The sequence below is a fragment of the Rhinatrema bivittatum genome, chromosome 13 (assembly GCF_901001135.1).
Source record: "Rhinatrema bivittatum chromosome 13, aRhiBiv1.1, whole genome shotgun sequence".
Lineage (NCBI taxonomy): Eukaryota > Metazoa > Chordata > Amphibia > Gymnophiona > Rhinatrematidae > Rhinatrema > Rhinatrema bivittatum.
The window spans coordinates 65,084,353-65,105,652 of record NC_042627.1 but is presented as its reverse complement, the minus strand read 5'-3'; the positions used below and the strand labels follow the sequence as shown (position 1 = coordinate 65,105,652).

General features: G+C 44.3%; 1 protein-coding gene and 1 long non-coding RNA gene across 2 annotated transcripts; both read right to left on the bottom strand.

The window, feature by feature from the left end:
- Positions 1–1,527: 1,527 nt before the first annotated feature.
- On the bottom strand, positions 1,528–21,212 carry SERF2 (small EDRK-rich factor 2). Its single transcript, XM_029574954.1, has 3 exons — positions 21,068–21,212; positions 9,363–9,471; positions 1,528–2,087 (listed from the first exon to the last, which is right to left on the bottom strand). The coding sequence occupies exons 1-3, from the start codon at positions 21,072–21,074 to the stop codon at positions 2,024–2,026; spliced, it is 180 nt and encodes a 59-aa protein (XP_029430814.1). The 5' UTR covers positions 21,075–21,212; the 3' UTR covers positions 1,528–2,023.
- LOC115074949 lies at positions 14,371–21,061 on the bottom strand. The gene is made up of 3 exons (XR_003852386.1): positions 19,366–21,061; positions 19,155–19,200; positions 14,371–14,921 (listed from the first exon to the last, which is right to left on the bottom strand). It is a non-coding gene; the product is annotated as an uncharacterized LOC115074949 (long non-coding RNA).
- Positions 21,213–21,300: the final 88 nt, after the last annotated feature.

Genomic DNA, 21,300 nt, shown 5'->3' with positions numbered 1-21,300 from the left:
AAAAACTAAGTCTATTCCATGTAACCATTGCTAATGGCAGTGGCTATTCTCTAAGTGAACTTAATAGCAGGTAATGGACTTCTCCTCCAAGAACTTATCCAATCCTTTTTTAAACACCGCTATACTAACTGCACTAACCACATTCTCTGGCAACAAATTCCAGAGTTTAATTGTGCGTTGAGTAAAAAAGAACTTTCTCCGATTAGTTTTAAATGTGCCCCATGCTAACTTCATGGAGTGTCCCCTAGTCCTTCTACTATCCGAAAGAGTAAATAACCGATTCACATCTACCTGTTCTAGACCTCTCATGATTTTAAACACCTCTATCATATCCCCCCTCAGTCGTCTCTTCTCCAAGCTGAAAAGTCCTAACCTCTTTAGTCTTAACTCATAGGGGAGCTGTTCCATTCCCCTTATTTTAGTTGCCTTCTCTGTACCTTCTCCATCACAATTATATCTTTTTTGAGATGTGGAGACCAGAATTGTACACAGTATTCAAGGTGCAGTCTCACATGGAGCGATACAGAGGCATTATCACATTTTCTGTTTTATTAATCATTCCCAACATTGTTTGCTTTCTTGACTGCCGCAGCACACTGAACCGACGACAGCCTCTAGGAGATGCTACAGCACAAACTAGCCCTGGTAACTGAACTTCCACAGGGAAGGCAGGACACCATCTCAACAAACCTTACAGAGCCATGCAGCACCAAGATGACCACTATTCCCACAGGACAGATGTAGGCAGCAAATTCCATACAGAGGGCTTCCCCCACTTCTAGGCATGAACAGCAGCAGCCACTGCCTCTGACTGCAGCATGGTAAACACCACAACTGCTGCACAATCCACATGCTTCCCATGTTGCAAAGGTCCCCAATATGCTTCTGCCCTCCAGCAGGTACCCAACAGCAGTCTGCAAATCCCAGTCCTGTTGCTCATCAGAGCACTTTCTGCTCCAGGAAAGCTCTCAATGCAAGTTGCCACCACTATTCTTCAGCCCAATATTAGGAAGCTTAAGGAGGCACTGGGGAAAGGGAAATGGTAGTCTAGAGGCACCATGGATCTCTCTCTCTCCTACAAAGCCCCTGTAAGAGTTAGGCTCAACTGGTAAGGGGGGGGGGGAAGGGAAATTCACAGGCCAATTACCCCTAGAGCTCTGAATTCCTCTTCGCCCTGCCTAGAACCCTGATAGAGCAACACAGGATTGCTATCCTACTATCTGCTGGAGACAGAATACTGATGTAAGCATGGAACCCTATATAAGATGGCAACAAGCTAGTTGTCCTGCCTCTGTCTACTGGTAGGGGGAGCATAACATCACTCATCTGACCTGGCTTACTCCAAGCACCAGTATTTTCCAGGACCCTGTCACTCCCACTCCTTCACAGGCCATCAGTAGAAGGCCTGCATGCTGTAGTCTTCAGTCTGTATAGATGAGTTTTGCTGTCGGCTGAGCTGTCCACAGTGTATGTAAACAATTAAATACATTTTATTTTTAATAGGTTTCATGAAAGACAGACACCATATAACTTAAAAAGCTATTTTATTAAATATGCTTGAATGGCTCCAATTTGAATATAAAATACAGGGTTTTTTGTTTTTTTTATCCTGATTACTCAGCATGGCACCTGTGTACCTGTCATTGTAGGACAGCACAGAGGTGAGAAGGAACTGGAAGTCCATGCTAGCTCAACATGCAGGAATTAAGCCATAAACAGGGGACTGCCTCTCTGAAATTAGCAACAACATTCAAGGGCAGGAAGGGGGGAAGTAAGAATATTTATAATATATACATACAAAAGGGAAAACATCCTAGCTTCACTACAGACTTATTGTATCTAACTGAAAAGGTAAAGTACAGAAGTCTCCAACCAAGCAGGGTCCAGACAAAAAGAAAAACGCCCCATTAAAATCACACAAGTTTTGCCATTGGGGACAAACTAAACCGTTTATTTTGTTTCCTTATTGTGAAATGGGAGGGCTGCTCTTGGTTTTCTGCCTCCAATCATGGGACTCCCAAGGCTAATTTGGTTCACTTTTCTTCTCCAAGGCCTTTTTCTGTTTTTGCTGCATGATCTCAGCATCCCTGTGTATAAAAAAGAAAAAATGTCCATTCAGACTCCATTTATTAACCTAATTCCCAACAGAAATAGTAAAGCAGGGCAAGCCCAGCTTTTGGTTCTTTGTACGTAGAATATCCTTTGAAGATAAACCAGCAGAGCTTCGGATGTTCTTACTCCTTGCCTTACACCTCTTCAATAAATCTGAATTTTAAATTGCATAAAACTGGCACTTCTGTCTTATTGGACAGGAAAAAAACCCAAAGTATAAACTGATCATGCCTTTTTGGCTGAAAAAATGTAAACAGCAATCTAGGTGGTGGTTATATTAAGAACATGCCATACTGGGTCAGACCAAGGGTCCATCAAACCCAGCATCCTGTTTCCAACAGTGGCCAATCCAGGCCACAAGAACCTGGCAAGTACCCAAACACTAAGTCTATTCCACGTTACTGTTGCTAGTAATAGCAGTGGCTATTCTCTAAATGAACTTAATAGCAGGTAATGGACTTCTCCTCCAAGAACTTATCCAATCCTTTTTTAAACACAGCTATAGTAACTGCACGAACCACATTCTCTGGCAACAAATTCCAGAGTTTAATTGTGCATTGAGTGAAAAAGAACTTTCTCCGATTAGTTTTAAATGTGCCCCATGCTAACTTAAGAGGAACACAGCATGCTGTTAACAGACCGTTAACATAAAAGCTTTAAAATTTGAGTAACACTACCATGGTCTGAAGCCTCAATGGTACAATTACAGGTAATGAATTTCAAACTTTCCCTAATTCAAGCAGTTTTCTGACCCATCTGTGCCTCTTACATGGGGCCGATGAAGTAAAGTGCGCCTAGCCTAGCACACATCTTAACGAGCAATAAGGGGATCAGCGCATCCAAAGCATATGTCCAAGGTGTGGCTATTATAAATGAGGCTATTAGCTATTACCCCGCAATGCAAAAAAAATCCTCATGCATCCAAGGCACACTGGAGCAGGCATAAAGATTTCCCACACATCAAGGGCTCAACTTAAAAACTGCTTTTCTGTAGCTCCTTCTACTTAGTATTGAGAAATTACTACTTAACTGATAATTTACTTTTCTCTAGTGAAGACAGGTTAATCCAAGATCAGTTATGCACCTCTACCAGCAGATGGACATAGAGCAAAGCTGACATCACAGTATATATACCCCTGCTCTGACATCAGTTCGCCAGTATTCTCTGCAAAAGCCAACTGGACAAACTTAACCAATACTTGATTATAACCAGTAACAGACAACCAACTCAAGCACTCAGCCAAACATTGAGCTCAGACAAAAGTGTAACATCACTAATCTAGGGATTGAAACTGACACTTACCAGTTATCCCTGGAAACGCAGTCACTCGGGAGGACAATAGAACCACAAACCAGTAGCCAAGGGCGGGAAGGTGGATTAACCTGTCTTCACTAGAGAAAAGGAAATCAGGTAAGTAGTAATTTCTCATTTCTCAGCATTCACACAGGCTAATCCACGACCAATGGGATGTACTTTATTTGTTGGGTTTGATATACCGTCATTCGGTGTTGCCATCATAACAGTAGCCAAGCTATTCCCAAAGAGGATGGGAGGATGCCCACAGTGCAACACAGAACAAGTGAAGGCTTTGTCCTCCAGGGCCTGCACATCCAGACAGTAATAATTGGGGAAAAAAAAGTGTGTAAGGAAGACCAAGTCTCTGCTTAGCAAATTTAGACAGGAGGCAATCAAAGCTCCGCCCATGACACTCCCCAAGCCCTAGTGGAATGAGCCCTAACCTGTTTAGGTAACGGCTACTCAGCATCCACATACGGGGGCCATGATAACCTCCTTAGGTCTAGCTGGCTATTGTAGCCCGTGGCACCGGCTCTCCCTGTTTACGCCCACCATGGAGTACAAATAGCTGGTTAGTCTTCCTAAGAGGTCTAGAAACCTCCAAATACCTCAAGAGGATGTTAAGTGACATCCAAGATCCACAACAGACAATATTCATCCACATCTCTCTCCCTGTCCAGCATAGGCAGGAAATCGATTGATTCAAGTGAAAGTCCGAAACCACTTTACCGGCAAGGAGGAGATTGCAGTTCAGAAACTCTACGCACAGAACAGATTGTCACAAGAAAAACCATCTTCAAGGTAAGTAACCTCAAGGAAAGGCTTCGCAGAAGTCAAAAGGTGAGACCTGCCAGAAAATCCAGATTAAGGCTCCACAAAGGCATCAGCAACCACAAAGAAGGACGAAGATGCTTCACCCCCATCAAGAACAGGGCCACATCTGGATGGGCTGAAAAGATCATTCACCCGACCGCAGAAACAGGCAAGAGCCACCACCTGGCCCTTAATTCCTTGAAGGTACAAGCCCTTAATCAACCCATCCTGCAAGAAGTCCAAAATGAGCAGGATCTTAACCGAATGAGGATGAACCCCTCATTCCTCATACCAAGTCTCAAACACTCGCCAAACCCAAACATAGACTAGGGAAATGGAGAACTTCCAGGCTCAAAGCAAAGTGGAAATCACAGCAGTGGAATATCCATGCTTCAGCAACCAAGCCCTTTCAATGGCCATACCATAAGAAAATCAAGTCAGATTTTCATGAAGAATAGGCCCCTGTCAAAACAGATCACTTTGGACCAGTAACCAGAGAGGAGAGTCAGACAATGACATGACAAGAGTCTCTGCAGATCTGCATACCTCGGCCTTCTGGGTCAGTCATACAGAAGCTTGCCCCTCAGCCATTCCTACTACTTGGATCTCGCATGTAACTGAGGACACCCAGACACCCAACTACAGTGTCCAGATGGACGCTCAACCTGGACACGTAGACATGAACAGACATCAAGCAATACTTTCGCAGGAGACTTGCGCAGAAGAAAGCGCATGAACGCTGCCACCGCAGCTTATCACACAGCATCCCAGCAAAGCCGGAGAGTGGGGCATAGTCCAAAGGGCCGCTCAACCCACCACACAACTCCAAGTCCCCCATGGAGACGGGAATGCACATGGGATCGGCACGCCAAGGCTCATAGATCAGAAACAGAAGAGGGGAGAGGAATCCCCAAGTCTCTCTCCTTACTTAAAAACCAAAAACAAACAAAAAAACCCTTTCCCTGAGCTCAGCCCGTCCCGGCTGAGTACAGAGTCAGTCTCTGGCTGCAGGGGGAGAGGGCTAATGCCTTCACCGCGGAGCTCAGCTTCCTGCACCTGCTAGCCTCTCAGCTGATATTCTCCTGGAAGCTAAGCCCACGCCAGACAATTGGCTATACGACAGAGGTACTCAACTATGGGTGGGATCACCAGATATCACATTAGAAGAACTTGACAGAGGGAGGGACTACAAGGTATCACCTCAGAAGACGTGGTGCATGATCACTCCTCCCCCCCCCTTTTTTTTTTTTTATAAAGAAAACTAGCAAGCCCCAAGTAGGGAGATGTGCGTCCATCTGCTGGAGATTGAATACTGGCAGGCTAATGTCAGAGCAGGGATATAATACATACATATATATATATACACACACACGACGACGACATCAGCTTTGCTCCATCTACTAGTAAAGGTGCATAATCCACTGGTCAGTTAACCTGTCTGAATGCTGAGAAACATCATGATACCAAGTAGGAAGAAAGCAAAAAAACGACAAATTTCAGGGTGCTGCTTTGCTCTAGAAATTACGGCTATGACAGACTGCAATAGGACACTTCATAATATTGATAAAGTTGCCCCTTAGAATCCTGTATTTCTTGGTACACTCCTGCATTATGCAATTGCTCTGGAATGGCTAAAGCTGAGTATTGTTGGCATAGGTCTAAAGCGTCATCTGACCTAGAATCCTACAGATGCTCACTGAAGCACTAATGAGCAGCAATTATTCATACTAAGAAAGAGTATTATTCAAAGAATTACACAAGCAGGAAATAGTGCTGAAGAGTTGGTTTGTACAGTGCACTAAAGGAATACACCAACAAGAGGCAGTGATACAAAACCTTTATTAGTTCCAAAAGTGAAAATATTGCTCTATTTTTCAAACAAAAGATAGCAAATATATGGGCATCATTTCAGTCCAGCAATGATCCACCTAAGGCCTGAGCCAGAGACGTTTGCTTATAGCAACACTCTTGCCCAGGAGCCATGTACCAGTGATCCTTCTGGAAATTTGCAATCTTGGGGCCTGAATCTGGTTGCTGGGTGGCAGTTCAAACACCGACCATAGTTCTTCACCCTCCAAGCCCCCTTTCTCCCCAGAAGCTGTGAACACTGCCTCAGATGACCGAGGGAACTGAAGATTTGACATGATCAACCTGCCTAGATGGTTGTGCATATAGCACTGCCACTGGACCAGTCACAGAAATATAGCTTCTGTATTCTTAGCAGAAGCAATCCTGGTTTGGCTTTAAAAATTGTCTAAGTTTCTTATTTGCAGCATATTTGTGGGAAAGGGGGAGAAAAATTCTGCCTTGACTTCATCAATGCCCCACTCCATGAGATGAAGTAGTTCTGCTGCTCTTCCTTGTACAGAAACTCAGGCTCTTGCCAGACTACCTTCTGCAGGGCTTCCATTTTCCAGTTGCACCCTTGGGGACTTCCTACCACAACTGTAACAGGTAGCCAGTATCATGATCTGGGTCCAGGCTGCGATAGTAAACGGAATGTATCTGGCACCCCCAAACGCAGGCCTTAAAACTGCTGACCAGTCTTGTCCTCATTTTTGTATTTATTAGATTTTCAAAATATACAGATCAATAACACTTAACATTCAAAACAGCATGGAGATTCTGTACCATAAAGAAAAACATTTAAAATAAGGAAACAAAAACCCACACCTTCATTATCAGTCTACAATATGGGGGGAACCATTAACTGAATAAAGGAAAAAAAATATTGCACATAAATTACATAGCGCATGGATTAATCTACTGGACTAAATCTATAGAATGGAACTATTCTGCAAAAAAGCCTCAAGTTGAGCAAGATTGTAAAAAAGAAAATTTGCAGCCCCTAATTTATCTTAACATTTACACAGAAACTGGACTTGAAAAGTTGACCCCAAACCCAAAATCTTATCTCTTTCTTAGACAAATACAACCTCCTTCTCTGGTGAGAAGCCTTGGCTACATTAGGAAAAACAGAGATCTTATGACCTAGAAATATAAATCCTAGCCCGGAAAAACTTTAAGAGTCCAATTCTTGTCTAATTCTAAGGCAGCCCTACTCTCCACCTTCAGCTGAGAACCCTGTAATACAGCAATCAATTTCAAATTTTCAGGCAGAATCAGGAAGCTTATCCATGGATTCTGCCTTCATTGGAATAAATATAGAAAGCTTTAACCACAGGGAGAAAGATTCAGCAGGAACATTTAAAAATTCCAAATAAAACTTCCTTAGCATATCACAAGAACATAAAGGATGTCTTTGGAAAATTAAAAAACCTTAAAATTAAATCTTCTGGCCTGGTTTTCCATATTCTCTAATTTATGATGGATAATAAAATTATCCTTAATGTGTCAACATTAGAATTACAATCTACTTCATTAACTAACTCTCCAAGTTGATGATCTTGTTCACTGATCTTAACAGAATGAGAACCCACTTGAAAAGGCAGTTTATTAAATAAAAGCAAAACATTCATTTTGGCAGGCAAAGACCTTTCAAATACCATAATGGTTGTCCAAAGTAATCCTGGATGGAAAACCCATTGGGACAGAACAGATGATTCCTTGGGCCCCTAGCAAGATCTGTCCCATTCTCTGATCTCTCAGACAGCTCCACCAAAACAGAAATCTTCCCAACTACTGGCTGAGGATTGATCACCATACCAAAGCCCACAGATCCTGCAGAGTGCTCCCCACCTATTCTGAGAGACTCGCAGCATTCAGGGCTCAAGGAGACTGAAGCCTCGTCCTGAGTGGCTGCTGTAAAACCAAGCTCTTTTTGCCCTGAATTATTTGGCAGAGACATAAAGACCTCAGTTGTTGGTTGAGTCAAAGGAGGGGAATAAACTAAGTTCCTCTCCTCTTTTCCCCCATTCCCAAATTGGCTGACGAACCCAGCCAGTGCCTTGGGAACCTGTTTCAAGGGGCATGTTCCTTTGCCATATGGCTTCAGCACACAGTGGCTGCATGCCACAGTGCTTAAGGGTAGCCCAGGAACTCCTTGATGTCAGAGCCGACGCACTGATTCTCTGTACTACTGCAGGCAACACTGGTGAATGCAATAAGGCAGATACCAATTTCCTGAAAGCACTTCCTACTCCCAGTCACGGGGCTCAGTTCTTACAGGGCAGCCCTGATGCCACGATGTCAGCTCAGATGTGATGAGTCTCTAGATGACAGTAGGTGACACAGGTGAGGGTAATAAGGTAGATGGCAACTTCAAGTGGGTTGGTTTTTTTTTCTTTAGGAAAAAAGTTCTACTGAGGTGCTGCCTAGACATCAGCAAAACTCAAAAAGGTTGCAACGAGGCAGAATGAGGCAAAGAACAGCCTAAACAAATCTTAGAGACTGGGAAGATGCCCATGCAGTAGCTTGGACCAAGAGAGGGCTCATGAGGAGGCAGGAAGGAATAACAGCAGATGCCCAGTGGAGGAACCCCTCTCCCCCCACCCAAAAACAACTTTTCTTATCTGACAGCTATCGACCTACATGCAATGGCCAATTCATGCGTGCTTGTAGACAGAGAAGACAGGCTACCTAGTTAGCTGCTCTATTGTAGTGTTCCTCTGCTTTCTGTGGATGGTTGCTCCGTTTGGTTGTAAACAAAGCTTTATTGTGGGCCACAAGTGAGATGTTCATCAATAACAGTATACAGAGAATCTCAACAACTGTCCTGCTCCATACCCTTTCTACATTGTGCCTAAAATAACTCCAGATGTTCGTGTTATTGGTTTGTTCCTATCTACAGCTGCAGCACATGCTACTGGAGCAGCTAGCACCTGACTGTACAGATGGAAAAACCAAACTAGTTAAACTTTCATAAAACACACTAAAAATATGTAAAGCGTGAACCACCACTGAAACATTAGAAACTATTTTCCTAACTAGGGAATTCAGGGATTTGAATTTACAAGTATCAGACTCCACACCAGGGACTGCTTCTGAACTGGAGCTGTCTACTTCAGCCTGGTCCATCACTTCATCTTACTCTGGAACATACAGTAAAATAAGTTTTACAATTTAAAAAAAAAAGGCAGAATGTAGAAAAAAAGTTTAGATTATGCCTCAAAATAATCCTGCTTTGCCATTCTAGCAACCCTGGTGCCTCTTTACATCTTAACTAAAGGAGACCAATCACCTTTGTTTGCGGGCAGCAGCAGACAACCCATCATCTTGCCTTTTCCCCTTGGTATGATCTGTGCTCTTCTTCATGTTCTTCTGACGAGCAAGCTCACGCTGGTTTCCACCTGCAAAGATACCAGCAAGAAAGAATACCTTTAGGAGGAAAGCAAGTTTGCTTACCGTAAACTGTGTTCTCCGTAGACAGGAGAATGAATGAGTCATGGATGTGTGCGATGTCATCCAGCAGCACCGAACGGACCCTTCTCTAAGCTTGTACAGCTTTTGCTCTACTGAGCACGTTTGGGAATTCCCATGCAGGAATTGCCTCGCGAGCCTCTTCAGTCAATTTTAGAGCTAATTCTAATAACCAGGTAGTCTACTCTCCAGGGAGGCAGGCATTTAGCATGGCTAAGTCATCTTGCTGCCTTCAGAGATCAGTACTTATGGTAAGCAAACTTGCTTTTTCCCCCATCGACAAGCAGAGTTGAATTAGCCAGGACATGTTGGGAGTCACAAGCTGAGGGTTGCAGGAGAGCATTTACGGAGTAAGCAACCCAGACTCCACCCCATGGAGTGTACACTACTGGGTAAACAAGCTACGCAAAACTGCTTGGCCAGATTTACTGTCACTCTTTGAAAGATTAACTAGACAGTAATGAGATATAAAGGTGTGTACTGATGACTAAGCTGTAGCCTTGCAAATGTCAAAGAAGCCACTGATGCAGCTATGGTTCTAACTTGGTGAGCTTTGATAGTGTCTAATTTCTAGGTGTGTTATGAAGTATGCTAGCCAGACAATGTATGTTTGGCTGTTAGGATTGTAAATGATAAAACAGTTGTAAGGCCCAATGATGAGACAGAGGTTTTTTTGTTTTGTTTTTAATAGTAAGCCAAGGCATAAATGTTTTTTCACCTTCATGAGTATGGCCTTGGAAAGAATAGCAGTAAAATGGTTTGACTGATATGGAAATACACTACTTTTGATAGAAACTGAGTGGGTGCAGAGCACTACTCTAGTGTGAAAGAATTGCATGTAAAGGACAATAAACGGAAGCCTGAAGCTTGCCAACTCTTCTGGATGATGTAACTGCTACAAGGAATATTACTTGCCATTTTAAAAACCCGAGAGACTCAGACTCCAGTGGGTCAAATGGTGGCTTCTTAGTTGTTCCAGAATCCCATTTAAGTCCCATGGAATAGGTGGTTTCCTAACTGGAAATTTAGTATGCCATACGTTTTTCATAAGCTTTCTACATTCTTTAGCATCTAAGAGTGGTTGAGGGTATGCAGATTGCCCCTTCACTAGGCTGAAGGAGAATTTAGTTTTTGTATGCAATAGTGTATTGAACTAAGAAGAACCGATGAGCAGAAATATGTGCATTAAAGATAGAGCCTGGGATCTTTCCCTGGTGGAATATTTGAGAATATTCTGGTTTTCTTTGCTCTTTTAAAAGATGGATTCTACTACGACTGAATGAGGAGGAAGTTGCACACTCAAAAACCAGAGATTTTTGCACATTATATTCAAGGTCTAGCTCTTTGCAAATGGGACATAGGAAATAAGAATGTGGAAGAATCCTGTTTGTAATTCTTGCAGGATATCAGATGGAAAGTCTGCTGGCTCTGCTAGTGATTCTAAGATTTGAAGAAGACTAAAGACCTTTGCACAAAGATCTTATGTATATTAACTCAAGTGCTTTGCTCAACTTGTCCAAAGATCTGGAGTAAAACTCTTCCAGAGACAAGTGCTCTGGGGGTCGGAAGGTATTCCTGAAGCTTTTCAGAGCTCAGAGGTCAAGGAACACTAAACCAGGACCCGCATGATTAAAACGGTGACTGAGGAGAGGTCTTGGTGCGACTCCACTGCAACAGAGCTGTGGGTTAGAATCACCTCATGGGGGCTCTGATGGAACATAAGAACCTGCCATGCTGGGTCAGACCAAGGGTCCATCAAGCCCAGCATCCTGTTTCCAACAGTGGCCAATCCAGGCCATAAGAACCTGGCAAGTACCCAAAAACTAAGTCTATTCCATGTTACCGTTGCTAGTAATAGCAGTGGCTATTTTCTAAGTCAACTTAATTAATAGCAGGAAATGGACTTCTCCAAGAACTTATCCAATCTTTTTTTTTTAAACACAGCTATACTAACTGCACTATGTACTAGGAATATTGCATTCCTTGAGGTAGTAAAGCCTAATATTTTAGAAAGAAGAAGCGGGAAGATAACCTTTATATTTAGGCGCTAGAGAGGCAACATTTTTCACCAAGTCCACCACTTTGTTTAAGAGCCAAAGTGCACTCTGGTATGATGGTGTTGGTGGAAAACCCTCTTCCGATACCAGAATGGAATCTTGCAACTATAAAATTTATACCAAGGGCAGATTAGATGAGAGAGGTAGCACAAAATAAAATGGGGTCTCCAGATGTAATCCTTGTGATAGCAATTTTTTGGGTGAAATTGACCTTGTAATTTGAGTGGGGTAGGTAAAGCATATCCCCTTCTGCCCCTCGCAAAATTCTCAGCATGTCACACTCCAGCACCATCCATTTTAAATCTAGCTCATTTGGTTCACCAAATAAAAAACTAGAGATAAGTGAATTATATAATTCAATATCTGTACTTTTAAGTCAGATTGCTAGACTTTGCATATTGAACAATTTCGGCAAGATTAACATTTTGACAATTGCACATCGGCCCATCAGTGAGAGGGGAAAAAGCATCCAGTTGCTCAGCATATGCTTAATTTTGCGCAAAACAGCCTTGAAATTAGGGTGGTATGTGTCGGGCATGTTCTTTGCCAATTGAATGCCCAAAGAGTGAAAATTGTTCAGCTTCCACAGCAGGGAAAGGTTCCGTCCCACCTCTCCTTTCGTGTATCATCGAGGAAAGGCCTCAGATTTGTTGTAATTTACTTTAAACCCGAGAAAGATCCAAAACCTTCAATTTCTTTAATTATTTCTAAGACACTGACATTTGGATTAGCAATAAAAAAGTAGCATCAGCGAAAAGAATTTTAGTAGGTTTTCTACCTATGGTAACACCTTGAAATAAGTAAACTGCGGAAGTGCATGGTCAGCGGTTCCAATATTAGTATGTACAGTAAGGGAGACAGAGGGCCCCCCTGCCTAAAATAAAATTGATCACACAAAGAACCATTTACCTGAATTTGGGCCATATGATTTTATACACCTTTTACCCATTTTGAAAACTGTCCCCCAAATTGTATCGTTTTAAAGCTTCCCACAGACGAGACTTCTCTACTCTATCAAAAGCCTTCTCCAAATCCAGGCTAACAAATTCTCATGCCCCTCCCCTTATTATTTATTATTTAGAATTTTTATATACCGGCAATCATGAAAACATATCTTGCTGGTTTACATAAAACGGGAGTGCATTATATACATAAAAACTAGAACTGTGGTGACGAAAGTACAGTTACATTTAACAGGGGTAGCCGAACTTGGAGAAGGAAGAAGAGAGGAAAAGAATAGAAATGGTTAAACAATATACAAATTAAATGTTATATACAAAAGGCATGGTGTATTAGGAGTCATTGGGTTGTGTCAGGAAAAGCTTGCTTGAATAACCAAGTCTTAAGTTTTTTTAAGTATTACTTTGAACAGCCAATAATGCCTTCAATAGATTAGAGGAGGAATAGTGACCCTTTATAAATCCTGACTGATCTGGATTCACTGTTTGAATTATATTATTTAATCGGGAATTGAAAGGCAGCCTCAGGCCCTCTGCTCCAGCCACTAAGAAGTAGAATCAGCAGAACACAGGCCACAGCAGCTGAAGACAACCCAGCATACAAGCAAATGAAACACATGTGGTCTGGGAGCCTAGGCCCTGGATGACAAACACCAGCTCACGAAAAACAATCTGTGACATGGTCGAAAGGAGCAACAAAGTGGAGTGTGCACCTCCATCCCCTCCTCCCACCAAATACACAGGAGAAGAGGGCATGGGGAAAATGACTGCCCTTACACAGTTACACCTTCACCTATAACCCCACTCCCCCAGATCAACCATACATACACCACACACACCAAAACACATGGAAAATAAAAAGGCCAAAAATGACAGAAATCAGATTTAATAACCAATTATAGCTAGGGTTTCAGACAACAAAAAGTACTCCTGATTCCTTAAGTTTCACTTGAACTGGGTAGAAATAGGATTATTCAGTTATCTAACTTTTGTAGCACCACATTTCATTTGCTGCTAACAGCTTCTACCAAAAAGAAAAAAATGGAAGGGCTAAGGAATGAAAGTGAGCACCCAGGCTCAGACAGTAGTACTGCCATTGCCATTTCCTTAAGAACAACCACAAGACCTGGAGGACAGAAGTAGTCACACGATCAGGACTTGTTTGATATACTATACGTTAGAAAGATCATAACCTCTATGGATCCTTGCATTCTATTTGTTCAAAACGTTATGATTTGGAGATACTGGTATCTTTCGTAATGGAATTTCTAGATGCTAGGGTATTGTTTGCTTGCTTTTGGTATACTACCTCTACACAATTTTTGCTGTCTCTCCGTATCATAATAAAAACACACCTCTATGGATCAACTGGATTAACAAAAGTGCTCCCTATTCCACACACTGGACCTCAGAGGCAGGCTGAGTGCTGGAGTCTCAACGCATAGATAAGATGATGGTGCATGGAAGAGGGTTTTAGATTTGTTAGGAACATTCTGGAGATGCTGGTGCTAACATTTAAAAACGGAGATAGAACTTTAAAAAAAAAACTAAGCCATGAGGAAAACCAGATAGACTCTCAGAAGTGCATGGTTCAGAGGGAAGTATCCTCAAGGGAATTTAGAATATACCGGTAAAGATGTTATTGTTAAGGCTGAAGTTGTCTATTCTAGATAGATATAGATAAAAGAGCACACAGACATTAAATGACTCTAAACTACCTGTATCTTTTGCTAACATGCAGGCTATAAATACAAATTAAAAAAAAACAAAAAACCACACACTTAGAAGGTATGCGAATGCCAGAAGTCTTAAGAGTAATATTGGAAATTCGAATGTATGGCATTCTATGAAGATAGACATTTGGAGAAATTACTTACCTGATAATTTTGTTTTCCTCAGTGTAGACTGACTCAGGACTAATGGGATGTAAAAAAAGCTACTCCCGATCGGGGCGGGAAGCTGCCCGTGGTCCTGTTAACACCGCCCTTGCAAATGCTGCATTCTCCTAGGCCTGAACGTCCAGGCGATAGAACCTGGAGAAGGTGTGCAAGGAAGACCACATCACCGCTTGGCAGATACTGATGGAAGACAGCAGTCTAGCTTCCGCCCATGAGACTGCCTGAGCCCTAGTGGAATGACCTTTAACCTGAAAGAGTAATGGCTTTCCTGCCTCCACATAGGCTCTTGTGACCACTTCCTTAATCCAGCGAGCTATGGTAGCCATGAAGCTGGTTCGTCCTGCTTTCTTCCACCGTGAAGGCCAAACAGTCTTTTGTACTGGTTCTGAAGCTTCCATATACTGCACCAAACGTCTCCTGGCATTCAAATGGTGGAGGCGGTATTCTTCCACGTCCTTGTGCTTATCTAGGGATGGCAACAAAATAGACAGATTCAAATGAAACTCCAAGACTAACCTAGACAAGAAGAATGGAACAGTATGAAGCTGTAATGCTCCTGGAGTCATCCGGAGGAACGGTTCCCGACACGACAATGCCTGTAGTTCATAGATGTGACGTGCCGAGCATATAGCCAGCAGGACACAGTTTTCAGGGTTAAAAAATGCAAGGAAAGGCTGCATCACTAACATCGGACAGTTAAGACAGCCTTAACACCAGGCGTCGCGCGACAAAGGGGCTCTCCCCTTTATGCACCCCTTCGTGCAAACCTTTGTGTATATGTAAAAATTTATTTTTATGTTTCCTTTGTTAACTAAGCTGTTTCATTGTATTCGACTAAGGAATTTTTTCCTGCTTTTTCTGTTTCACTGTAAACCGGCATGATTTGCATTTAATGCAAGAATGTCGGTATATAAAAGTTAAAAATAAATAAATAAATAAATAAAAGGAGGGCCCTGCCAAAAACTCCAATACTAGATTAAGATTCCACAAAGGAACCAGCCACCATAGGGTTGGGCGGAGGTGCTTCATCCCTTTCAGAAAACAAGCCATGTCTGGATGAGCGGACAGGCAGGTTCCGTACACCTCGCCCCTGAAACAGGAGACAACTGCTACCTGGACCTTCAAGGAGTTAAGGGTCAAACCTTTATTCAAGATGTCCTGCAAAAATTCCAGAATTAGTGGGATTTTGACCGGAGGAGAAACACTGCGGTGATGTAGAGAACTTCCACGAGTGGAGTAAGGTGGCAATTACTGCTGCCAAATATTCTCGCTTCATCAGGTAAGCCCTCCCAAGTGCCAAACTGTAAGACAAAATAGAGTCTGATCCTCATGAAGGACCAGTCCCTGCTGTAGCAGGTCCCAGTGCAGTGGAAGGCATGGGGAATCTCCACAAAGAGTCTCTACATGTTTTGAACACCTGGGCCCATCTGGAGCTACTAGTAGGACTAATCCCCTGTGGTGCTCGATTCTGTGAATGACCCTGCCCAGCAGGGGCCACGGAGAGAAGGCCTATAGCAGCTCCTCTTCAGGCCGGGTCTGAACAAGAGCATTGATCCCCAGGGTCAACTGATGAATCAGGGAACCTTTGCATTGTGACATGCAGTCAAGCAGGTTGATGGATGGGAGACCCCCATGATCTACCACCAGCTGAAATGGAGGTTGTAATAGATCAAACTTACTAAAGAGTAAACAAAATCAACAGGACCAAATGACACCCGCCTTAGAATCCTAAAAGTTCAACCCTGAAGTTACAAATCTGTTAGTAATCTATAACCTCATTTAAGTCAGTTACAGCACCTGAAGTTCGGAGGATAGCTAATATACAGGTCGATACTGTAACGTGCGGTTGAAGATTTCCCGTCTGTAACGTGCTGGGAGCGCACAATTCCGATGCGTAAGGCGATCCAGCGAGACAGTCTCCAGTTTCACGCGTCCTTAGCGCTTCTTAAAACAGACGCATAACCCTTTCCGCACGCATGTATATGATATGTAAATGAACGAATTAGCTGTATAATGAAGGAATTAGCTATTCCCCTCCGATACTGTGACGCGCGCTCAGATTATCTCCTTTGTAACCCGCTATTTTGCCGCGTCCTTAACCTGTTAGTTTACTGCCTACCCTCTACTTGGTGTTAGTGTGGTGTTCGAAAATTAAAACGGGAATAAAGTGTAAAAAATGGGGGTAAAACCGTAAAGTGTAAAAAACATTGCAGTGTAAGTTTATATATATGTATAAATACCTGTCACTTTCCGAATCCCCCACGCATGCGGTCATCGAGGCGGCGGCGGGAGCCGGCGGGCGGATGGGCGCCTGTTCATCCAGGCGGCGGCGGGAGCCGGCGAGCGGGTGGGCGCTCGTTGGATCCAGGCGGCGGTGGGAGCCGGCGGGCGGGTGGGCGCTCGTTGGATCCAGGCGGCGGCCGGGTGGGTGTGCATTCATCCAGGCAGAGGGAGCCGGCGGCGAAAGCGGCCTCCGGCTCCCTCTGCCTGGATGAATGCACGGCCCCCGCCGGCAGCGAATGAATGCCCGTGCGATTTCGGCGCTCAAGGCCCCGTCCGGTCTCCGGTGCAGCCCCAGTCCTGTCCCCTCCTCCCGAAGCAAAAAAAAAAAAAAAAACAAACCGAAAAGGTAGCAAGGCTCGGGCCTGCTACGGTAGTCCCTTCTCCCTTCCTCCCGATTTCGGCGCTCAAGGCGGCCGGGTGGGCGTGCATTCATCCAGGCAGAGGGAGCCGGCGGCGAAAGCAGCCTCCAGCTCCCTCTGCCTGGATGAATGCACGTGCGATTTCGGCGCTCAAGGCATGACGTCACGACGCTTGACGTCACGGCATGTGACTGCCTTGAGCGCCGAAATCGCACGGGCATTCATTCACTGCCGGCGGGGGCCGTGCATTCATCCAGGCAGAGGGAGCCGGAGGCTGCTTTCGCCGCCGGCTCCCTCTGCCTGGATGAATGCACGCCCACCCGGCCGCCTTGAGCACCGAAATCGGGAGGAGGGGAGAAGGGAGAAGGGACTACCGTAGCAGGCCCGAGCCTTGCTACTTTTTCGTTTTTTTTTTTTGATTCGGGAGGAGGGGACAGGACTGGGGCTGCACCGGAGACCGGACGGGGCCAGGGCAGGTAAGCGGGGGCTGGGGGAAAGTTTGCAGAGCATCGGGGAACATAACTGTCCACTTCCTGGTACCTGTCATTTCAAATGTCATTTGAAATGACATTTGAAATGACATTTGAAATGACAGATACCAGCGTGGCCGTGAAGCGTTAGGCCCGCGAACCCAGGATACTGTATAGGCGCTCTATACAGTAAAATGGGTTGTACGGGCCTAACGCTTGCCTAAGGCTTCGCAGCCGCGGCATGCATTTGCATGCAATTTGAAGAGAGTATCGAGCGGTAGGTGAAGAGAACTGTGCGTGCGGGGAACGAGGGTGCGCCTGACACTGCCGCACTGTTTCTACCGCGGCCTTAGAGTATCGATCTGATAGACTCAAACAAAAAACCTCTAGAATTGATCTTGGAAACTATAGACCAGTGAGCCCAAAAGATAAAGCAAATTATAGAAATTATTCTTAAAAACAAGATCACTGACCATGTAGGCAGATAGGGCTTAATGGGGGGAAGTGTCAACATAAGTTAATAAAGGGAATTTTTGCCTCAATCTAAGATTTTTTCGAAGGTGTAAAGATATGCAGATAAAGGCAAACCACTGAATACAGTGTATTTGGATTTTCAGAAGACATTTAACACAGTCCATCATAACAGACTCCTCAGAAAATTAAAAAGTCATGGGATAGGAAGCAGTGTCCTGTTGTACAGGGCAGGACTAAGTGGTCAGTTCTCAAAATGAAGAAAGATTATTACTGGGATCAGGGCTGTTTAACATACTAACATAACAAATAATGGCAGAAAGCCCCAAATGGTCCATCCAATCTGCCCAGCAAGTTGCTTGGGGAGCAACTGCCGCTCCATGCAGGTTACTCCCTCTTCCCCCATGTCTTCTGTTAAGTGTAGTAACTACCACTCCATGCAGATTAACCTCATTAGGCCTTCTGTTAATACATATACAAATTCAGTACTGCTAATTATAGGGTCGATTTTAAGATCCGCGCGCACATGGATATGCCGATTTTATAACATCCGCACATGCATGGGTGGGCGGCCCGCAACTCGAGTGCGCAGGTGGGGGGGGGGGGGGGGATTTTACAATGCAATGCACAGTGACACGAGTAGGGCTTCCCAATACCCCTATCTAACCTTCCTACCTTTTCCCTCCTCTCATCCTACGCCCTATCTAATTCTTAGATTTTTTATTTTTTTTTACATGGTAGATTCCGCATGCTGCCGGCACATGCTTCCCGGGGACAGTGGCTAATGGCTCTGTCCTGGCCCAACCCCGCCCCACCCCTTTGAAAAGGCCTGGCACTTTGGCACATAACGGGGTTTATGCACATGGCCAGGTCCTTCCAAAAATGCGCACAATGCATGCAAGGCCCAGCCACGCACGTAGTAACCGCCCCATTTTTACGCGTGTGGCCTTTTCAAAACCACACCGTAGATTTGCAAATTCAAGTTTTGCATGTTGGCCATCTCAGAGCACCCAAAAAGGTGGACAACCTGCTCCAGTACATCAGAGGGCACTATAGCAGCACCTGGGGTGTTAAGAGTAATTTATTGATTTTGAGGAGGGCATATTCAAGGATTACCTTTCAGTTCCTTTTCTTTAGTTTCTCTGGTGGAATAACAAATGATCTGGAAAAAGGAACAAGTGAGGTGATAAAGTTTGCAGGTGACAAAATGATTCAAAGTTGTTAAAACAGAAGGACTTTATGAGGCTAGAAATCTGGGCATCTCAATGGCAGATGAAATTTAATGTGGAAAAGTGCAAAGGGATGCACATATGGAAAAAAAACCCACCTCAATTATAGGTACAACATGCTGGGTTTTGTACTGGAGTCACCACCCAGGAAAAGGACCTTGGAGTCCTTTCGGACAATACATCGAAATCCTCAGCTCAGTGTGGCAGGGGTAAAAAAAAAAAAAAAGTTAGGAAGATTGATGCAAAAAGGAATAGAGAATAACACTGAAAATATATTACCTCTGTATCAAGCCATAGTGCAACTGCACCTTGAGTACTATGTGCAGTTCTGGTCACTCATCCCAAAAAAGGCTTAGCAGAACTAGAAAAGATGCATGAGAGCATAAAAAAATGATAAAGGGGATAGAATGGTTCCCCTACAGGCTAGGGCCCTTCAACTTGGAAAACGAACAGTGGTGGGTGGGGAAAGCCAAGTTCTAAGTTTATAAAATTATGAGGGGGTGGAACAGGTAAATAAAAGTTATTCTTTGGATAAGCAGCTAGAAATCCATCTACCCCTTGGGAGCCTGACAGTTATCTGTTACCTAGCTTGGCCACTGCTGGAAACAGGTTACTGGGCTTGCTGGACCCTTGGTCTGACCCAGTATGGCAAGTCTTCTGTTAACATGTCAAACAATACTAAAACTAGGGGTCATGCCAATAAAATTTGCTGGTTCAGTTTAAAACTGTAAGAAGGTGCTTTATCACTAGCATACCATCAAGCTGTGGAACCTGTTGTCAGAAGATGTGGTCAATCTGACTAGCAAACTTGAGCTTAAAAGAGGTTTGGACTAGCTCCTGGAGGAAAAGCCCATAAAGTATCATTAGTTATCAGTCTATTGCTACCCCTAGAAATGAATAACAAGAAATAGATCTTCAGAGGTGTAGCAAAAATGACAAGAGGCAAGGTAGCACCTTATAGACTAACCAATTTATTGAGACATGAGTTATTGAGGAGAGTCCTTTTTGGGATCTGTCAGATTCTCACAAACCAGTGACTACTATGGGAGATAGAGTGCTGGACTCAATGGGCCTTGGTCTGATCCTATAGAGTAGGAATGTGGAAGATATGATTTGATTTTGGGAAATTTAAATTGATGTTTAATATGATTTGATGTTTTATGAACAGGATAGTATGTCAATTTTGTTACGGATTTTATGAAAACCATTTCTTTGTTCTAAAAGTTGATCACGATGAAGCAGCAAACAATTACTTCCGGGGCAGTAAGAGCCTACTGTTCGAGTTTAATTGGCGACCAGTACTTTGGAAACAAGAGTACAGTAGTCGACGCTGTTTCACCTCAGTGGTTTAATATAAAAGCATCCGGGCCCGGTACACAACGGCAACATACAGAGCCTCACTCCTCGATAACACTCGGTACAGCACAGATCAGCCCCACGTCGGTTAAGCTTCCATGCGTTAACGCTGTCGCGCCAAGTATGCGAAACAGTTTTATATCCGGCAGGTCCTGAACACCAACATACGAGTACGGCGGGGCGAGTGAGGACGGGGCAGTAGGCGGCTCGCCAGGCTGATGTCCGGAACCCTCCCCCGCTAGTGTCGGTTATAGCAGCGGCGTTGACGTGGCAGGGGGAAAACAGGCCGCAAAACACAGAGCCGCCGCCGCCTCGACCTCTCCAAAGCAGCCTGGGTGACCCTATCCTCTCCCCGCCCGTTCTGCAGACACCTACAGGCCAGCCCATACCGTAAGCCACGGGGTATAGAGACGGACCGACCGGAGCGTCCAGCCCAGTACTCACGGGTCATTGTCAGAAGAACTCCGACTCCCTTCTCCCACAGCAGGCCGCGCGCTCCGCTCTTCTGACGTCACCGCCACCGGACCACCAACGTCCCAGCTCCGAGCGACTTCCTCCGCCCATTCACCGCACGTCTATTGGCGTCAGCGCATCACGTGGTATTGGGTGGCGCGTGACGAAACAAGAGGGAAACCACCCCCCCCCCCGAGAAGTGGATGGAACGTTTCCTGCCCCCG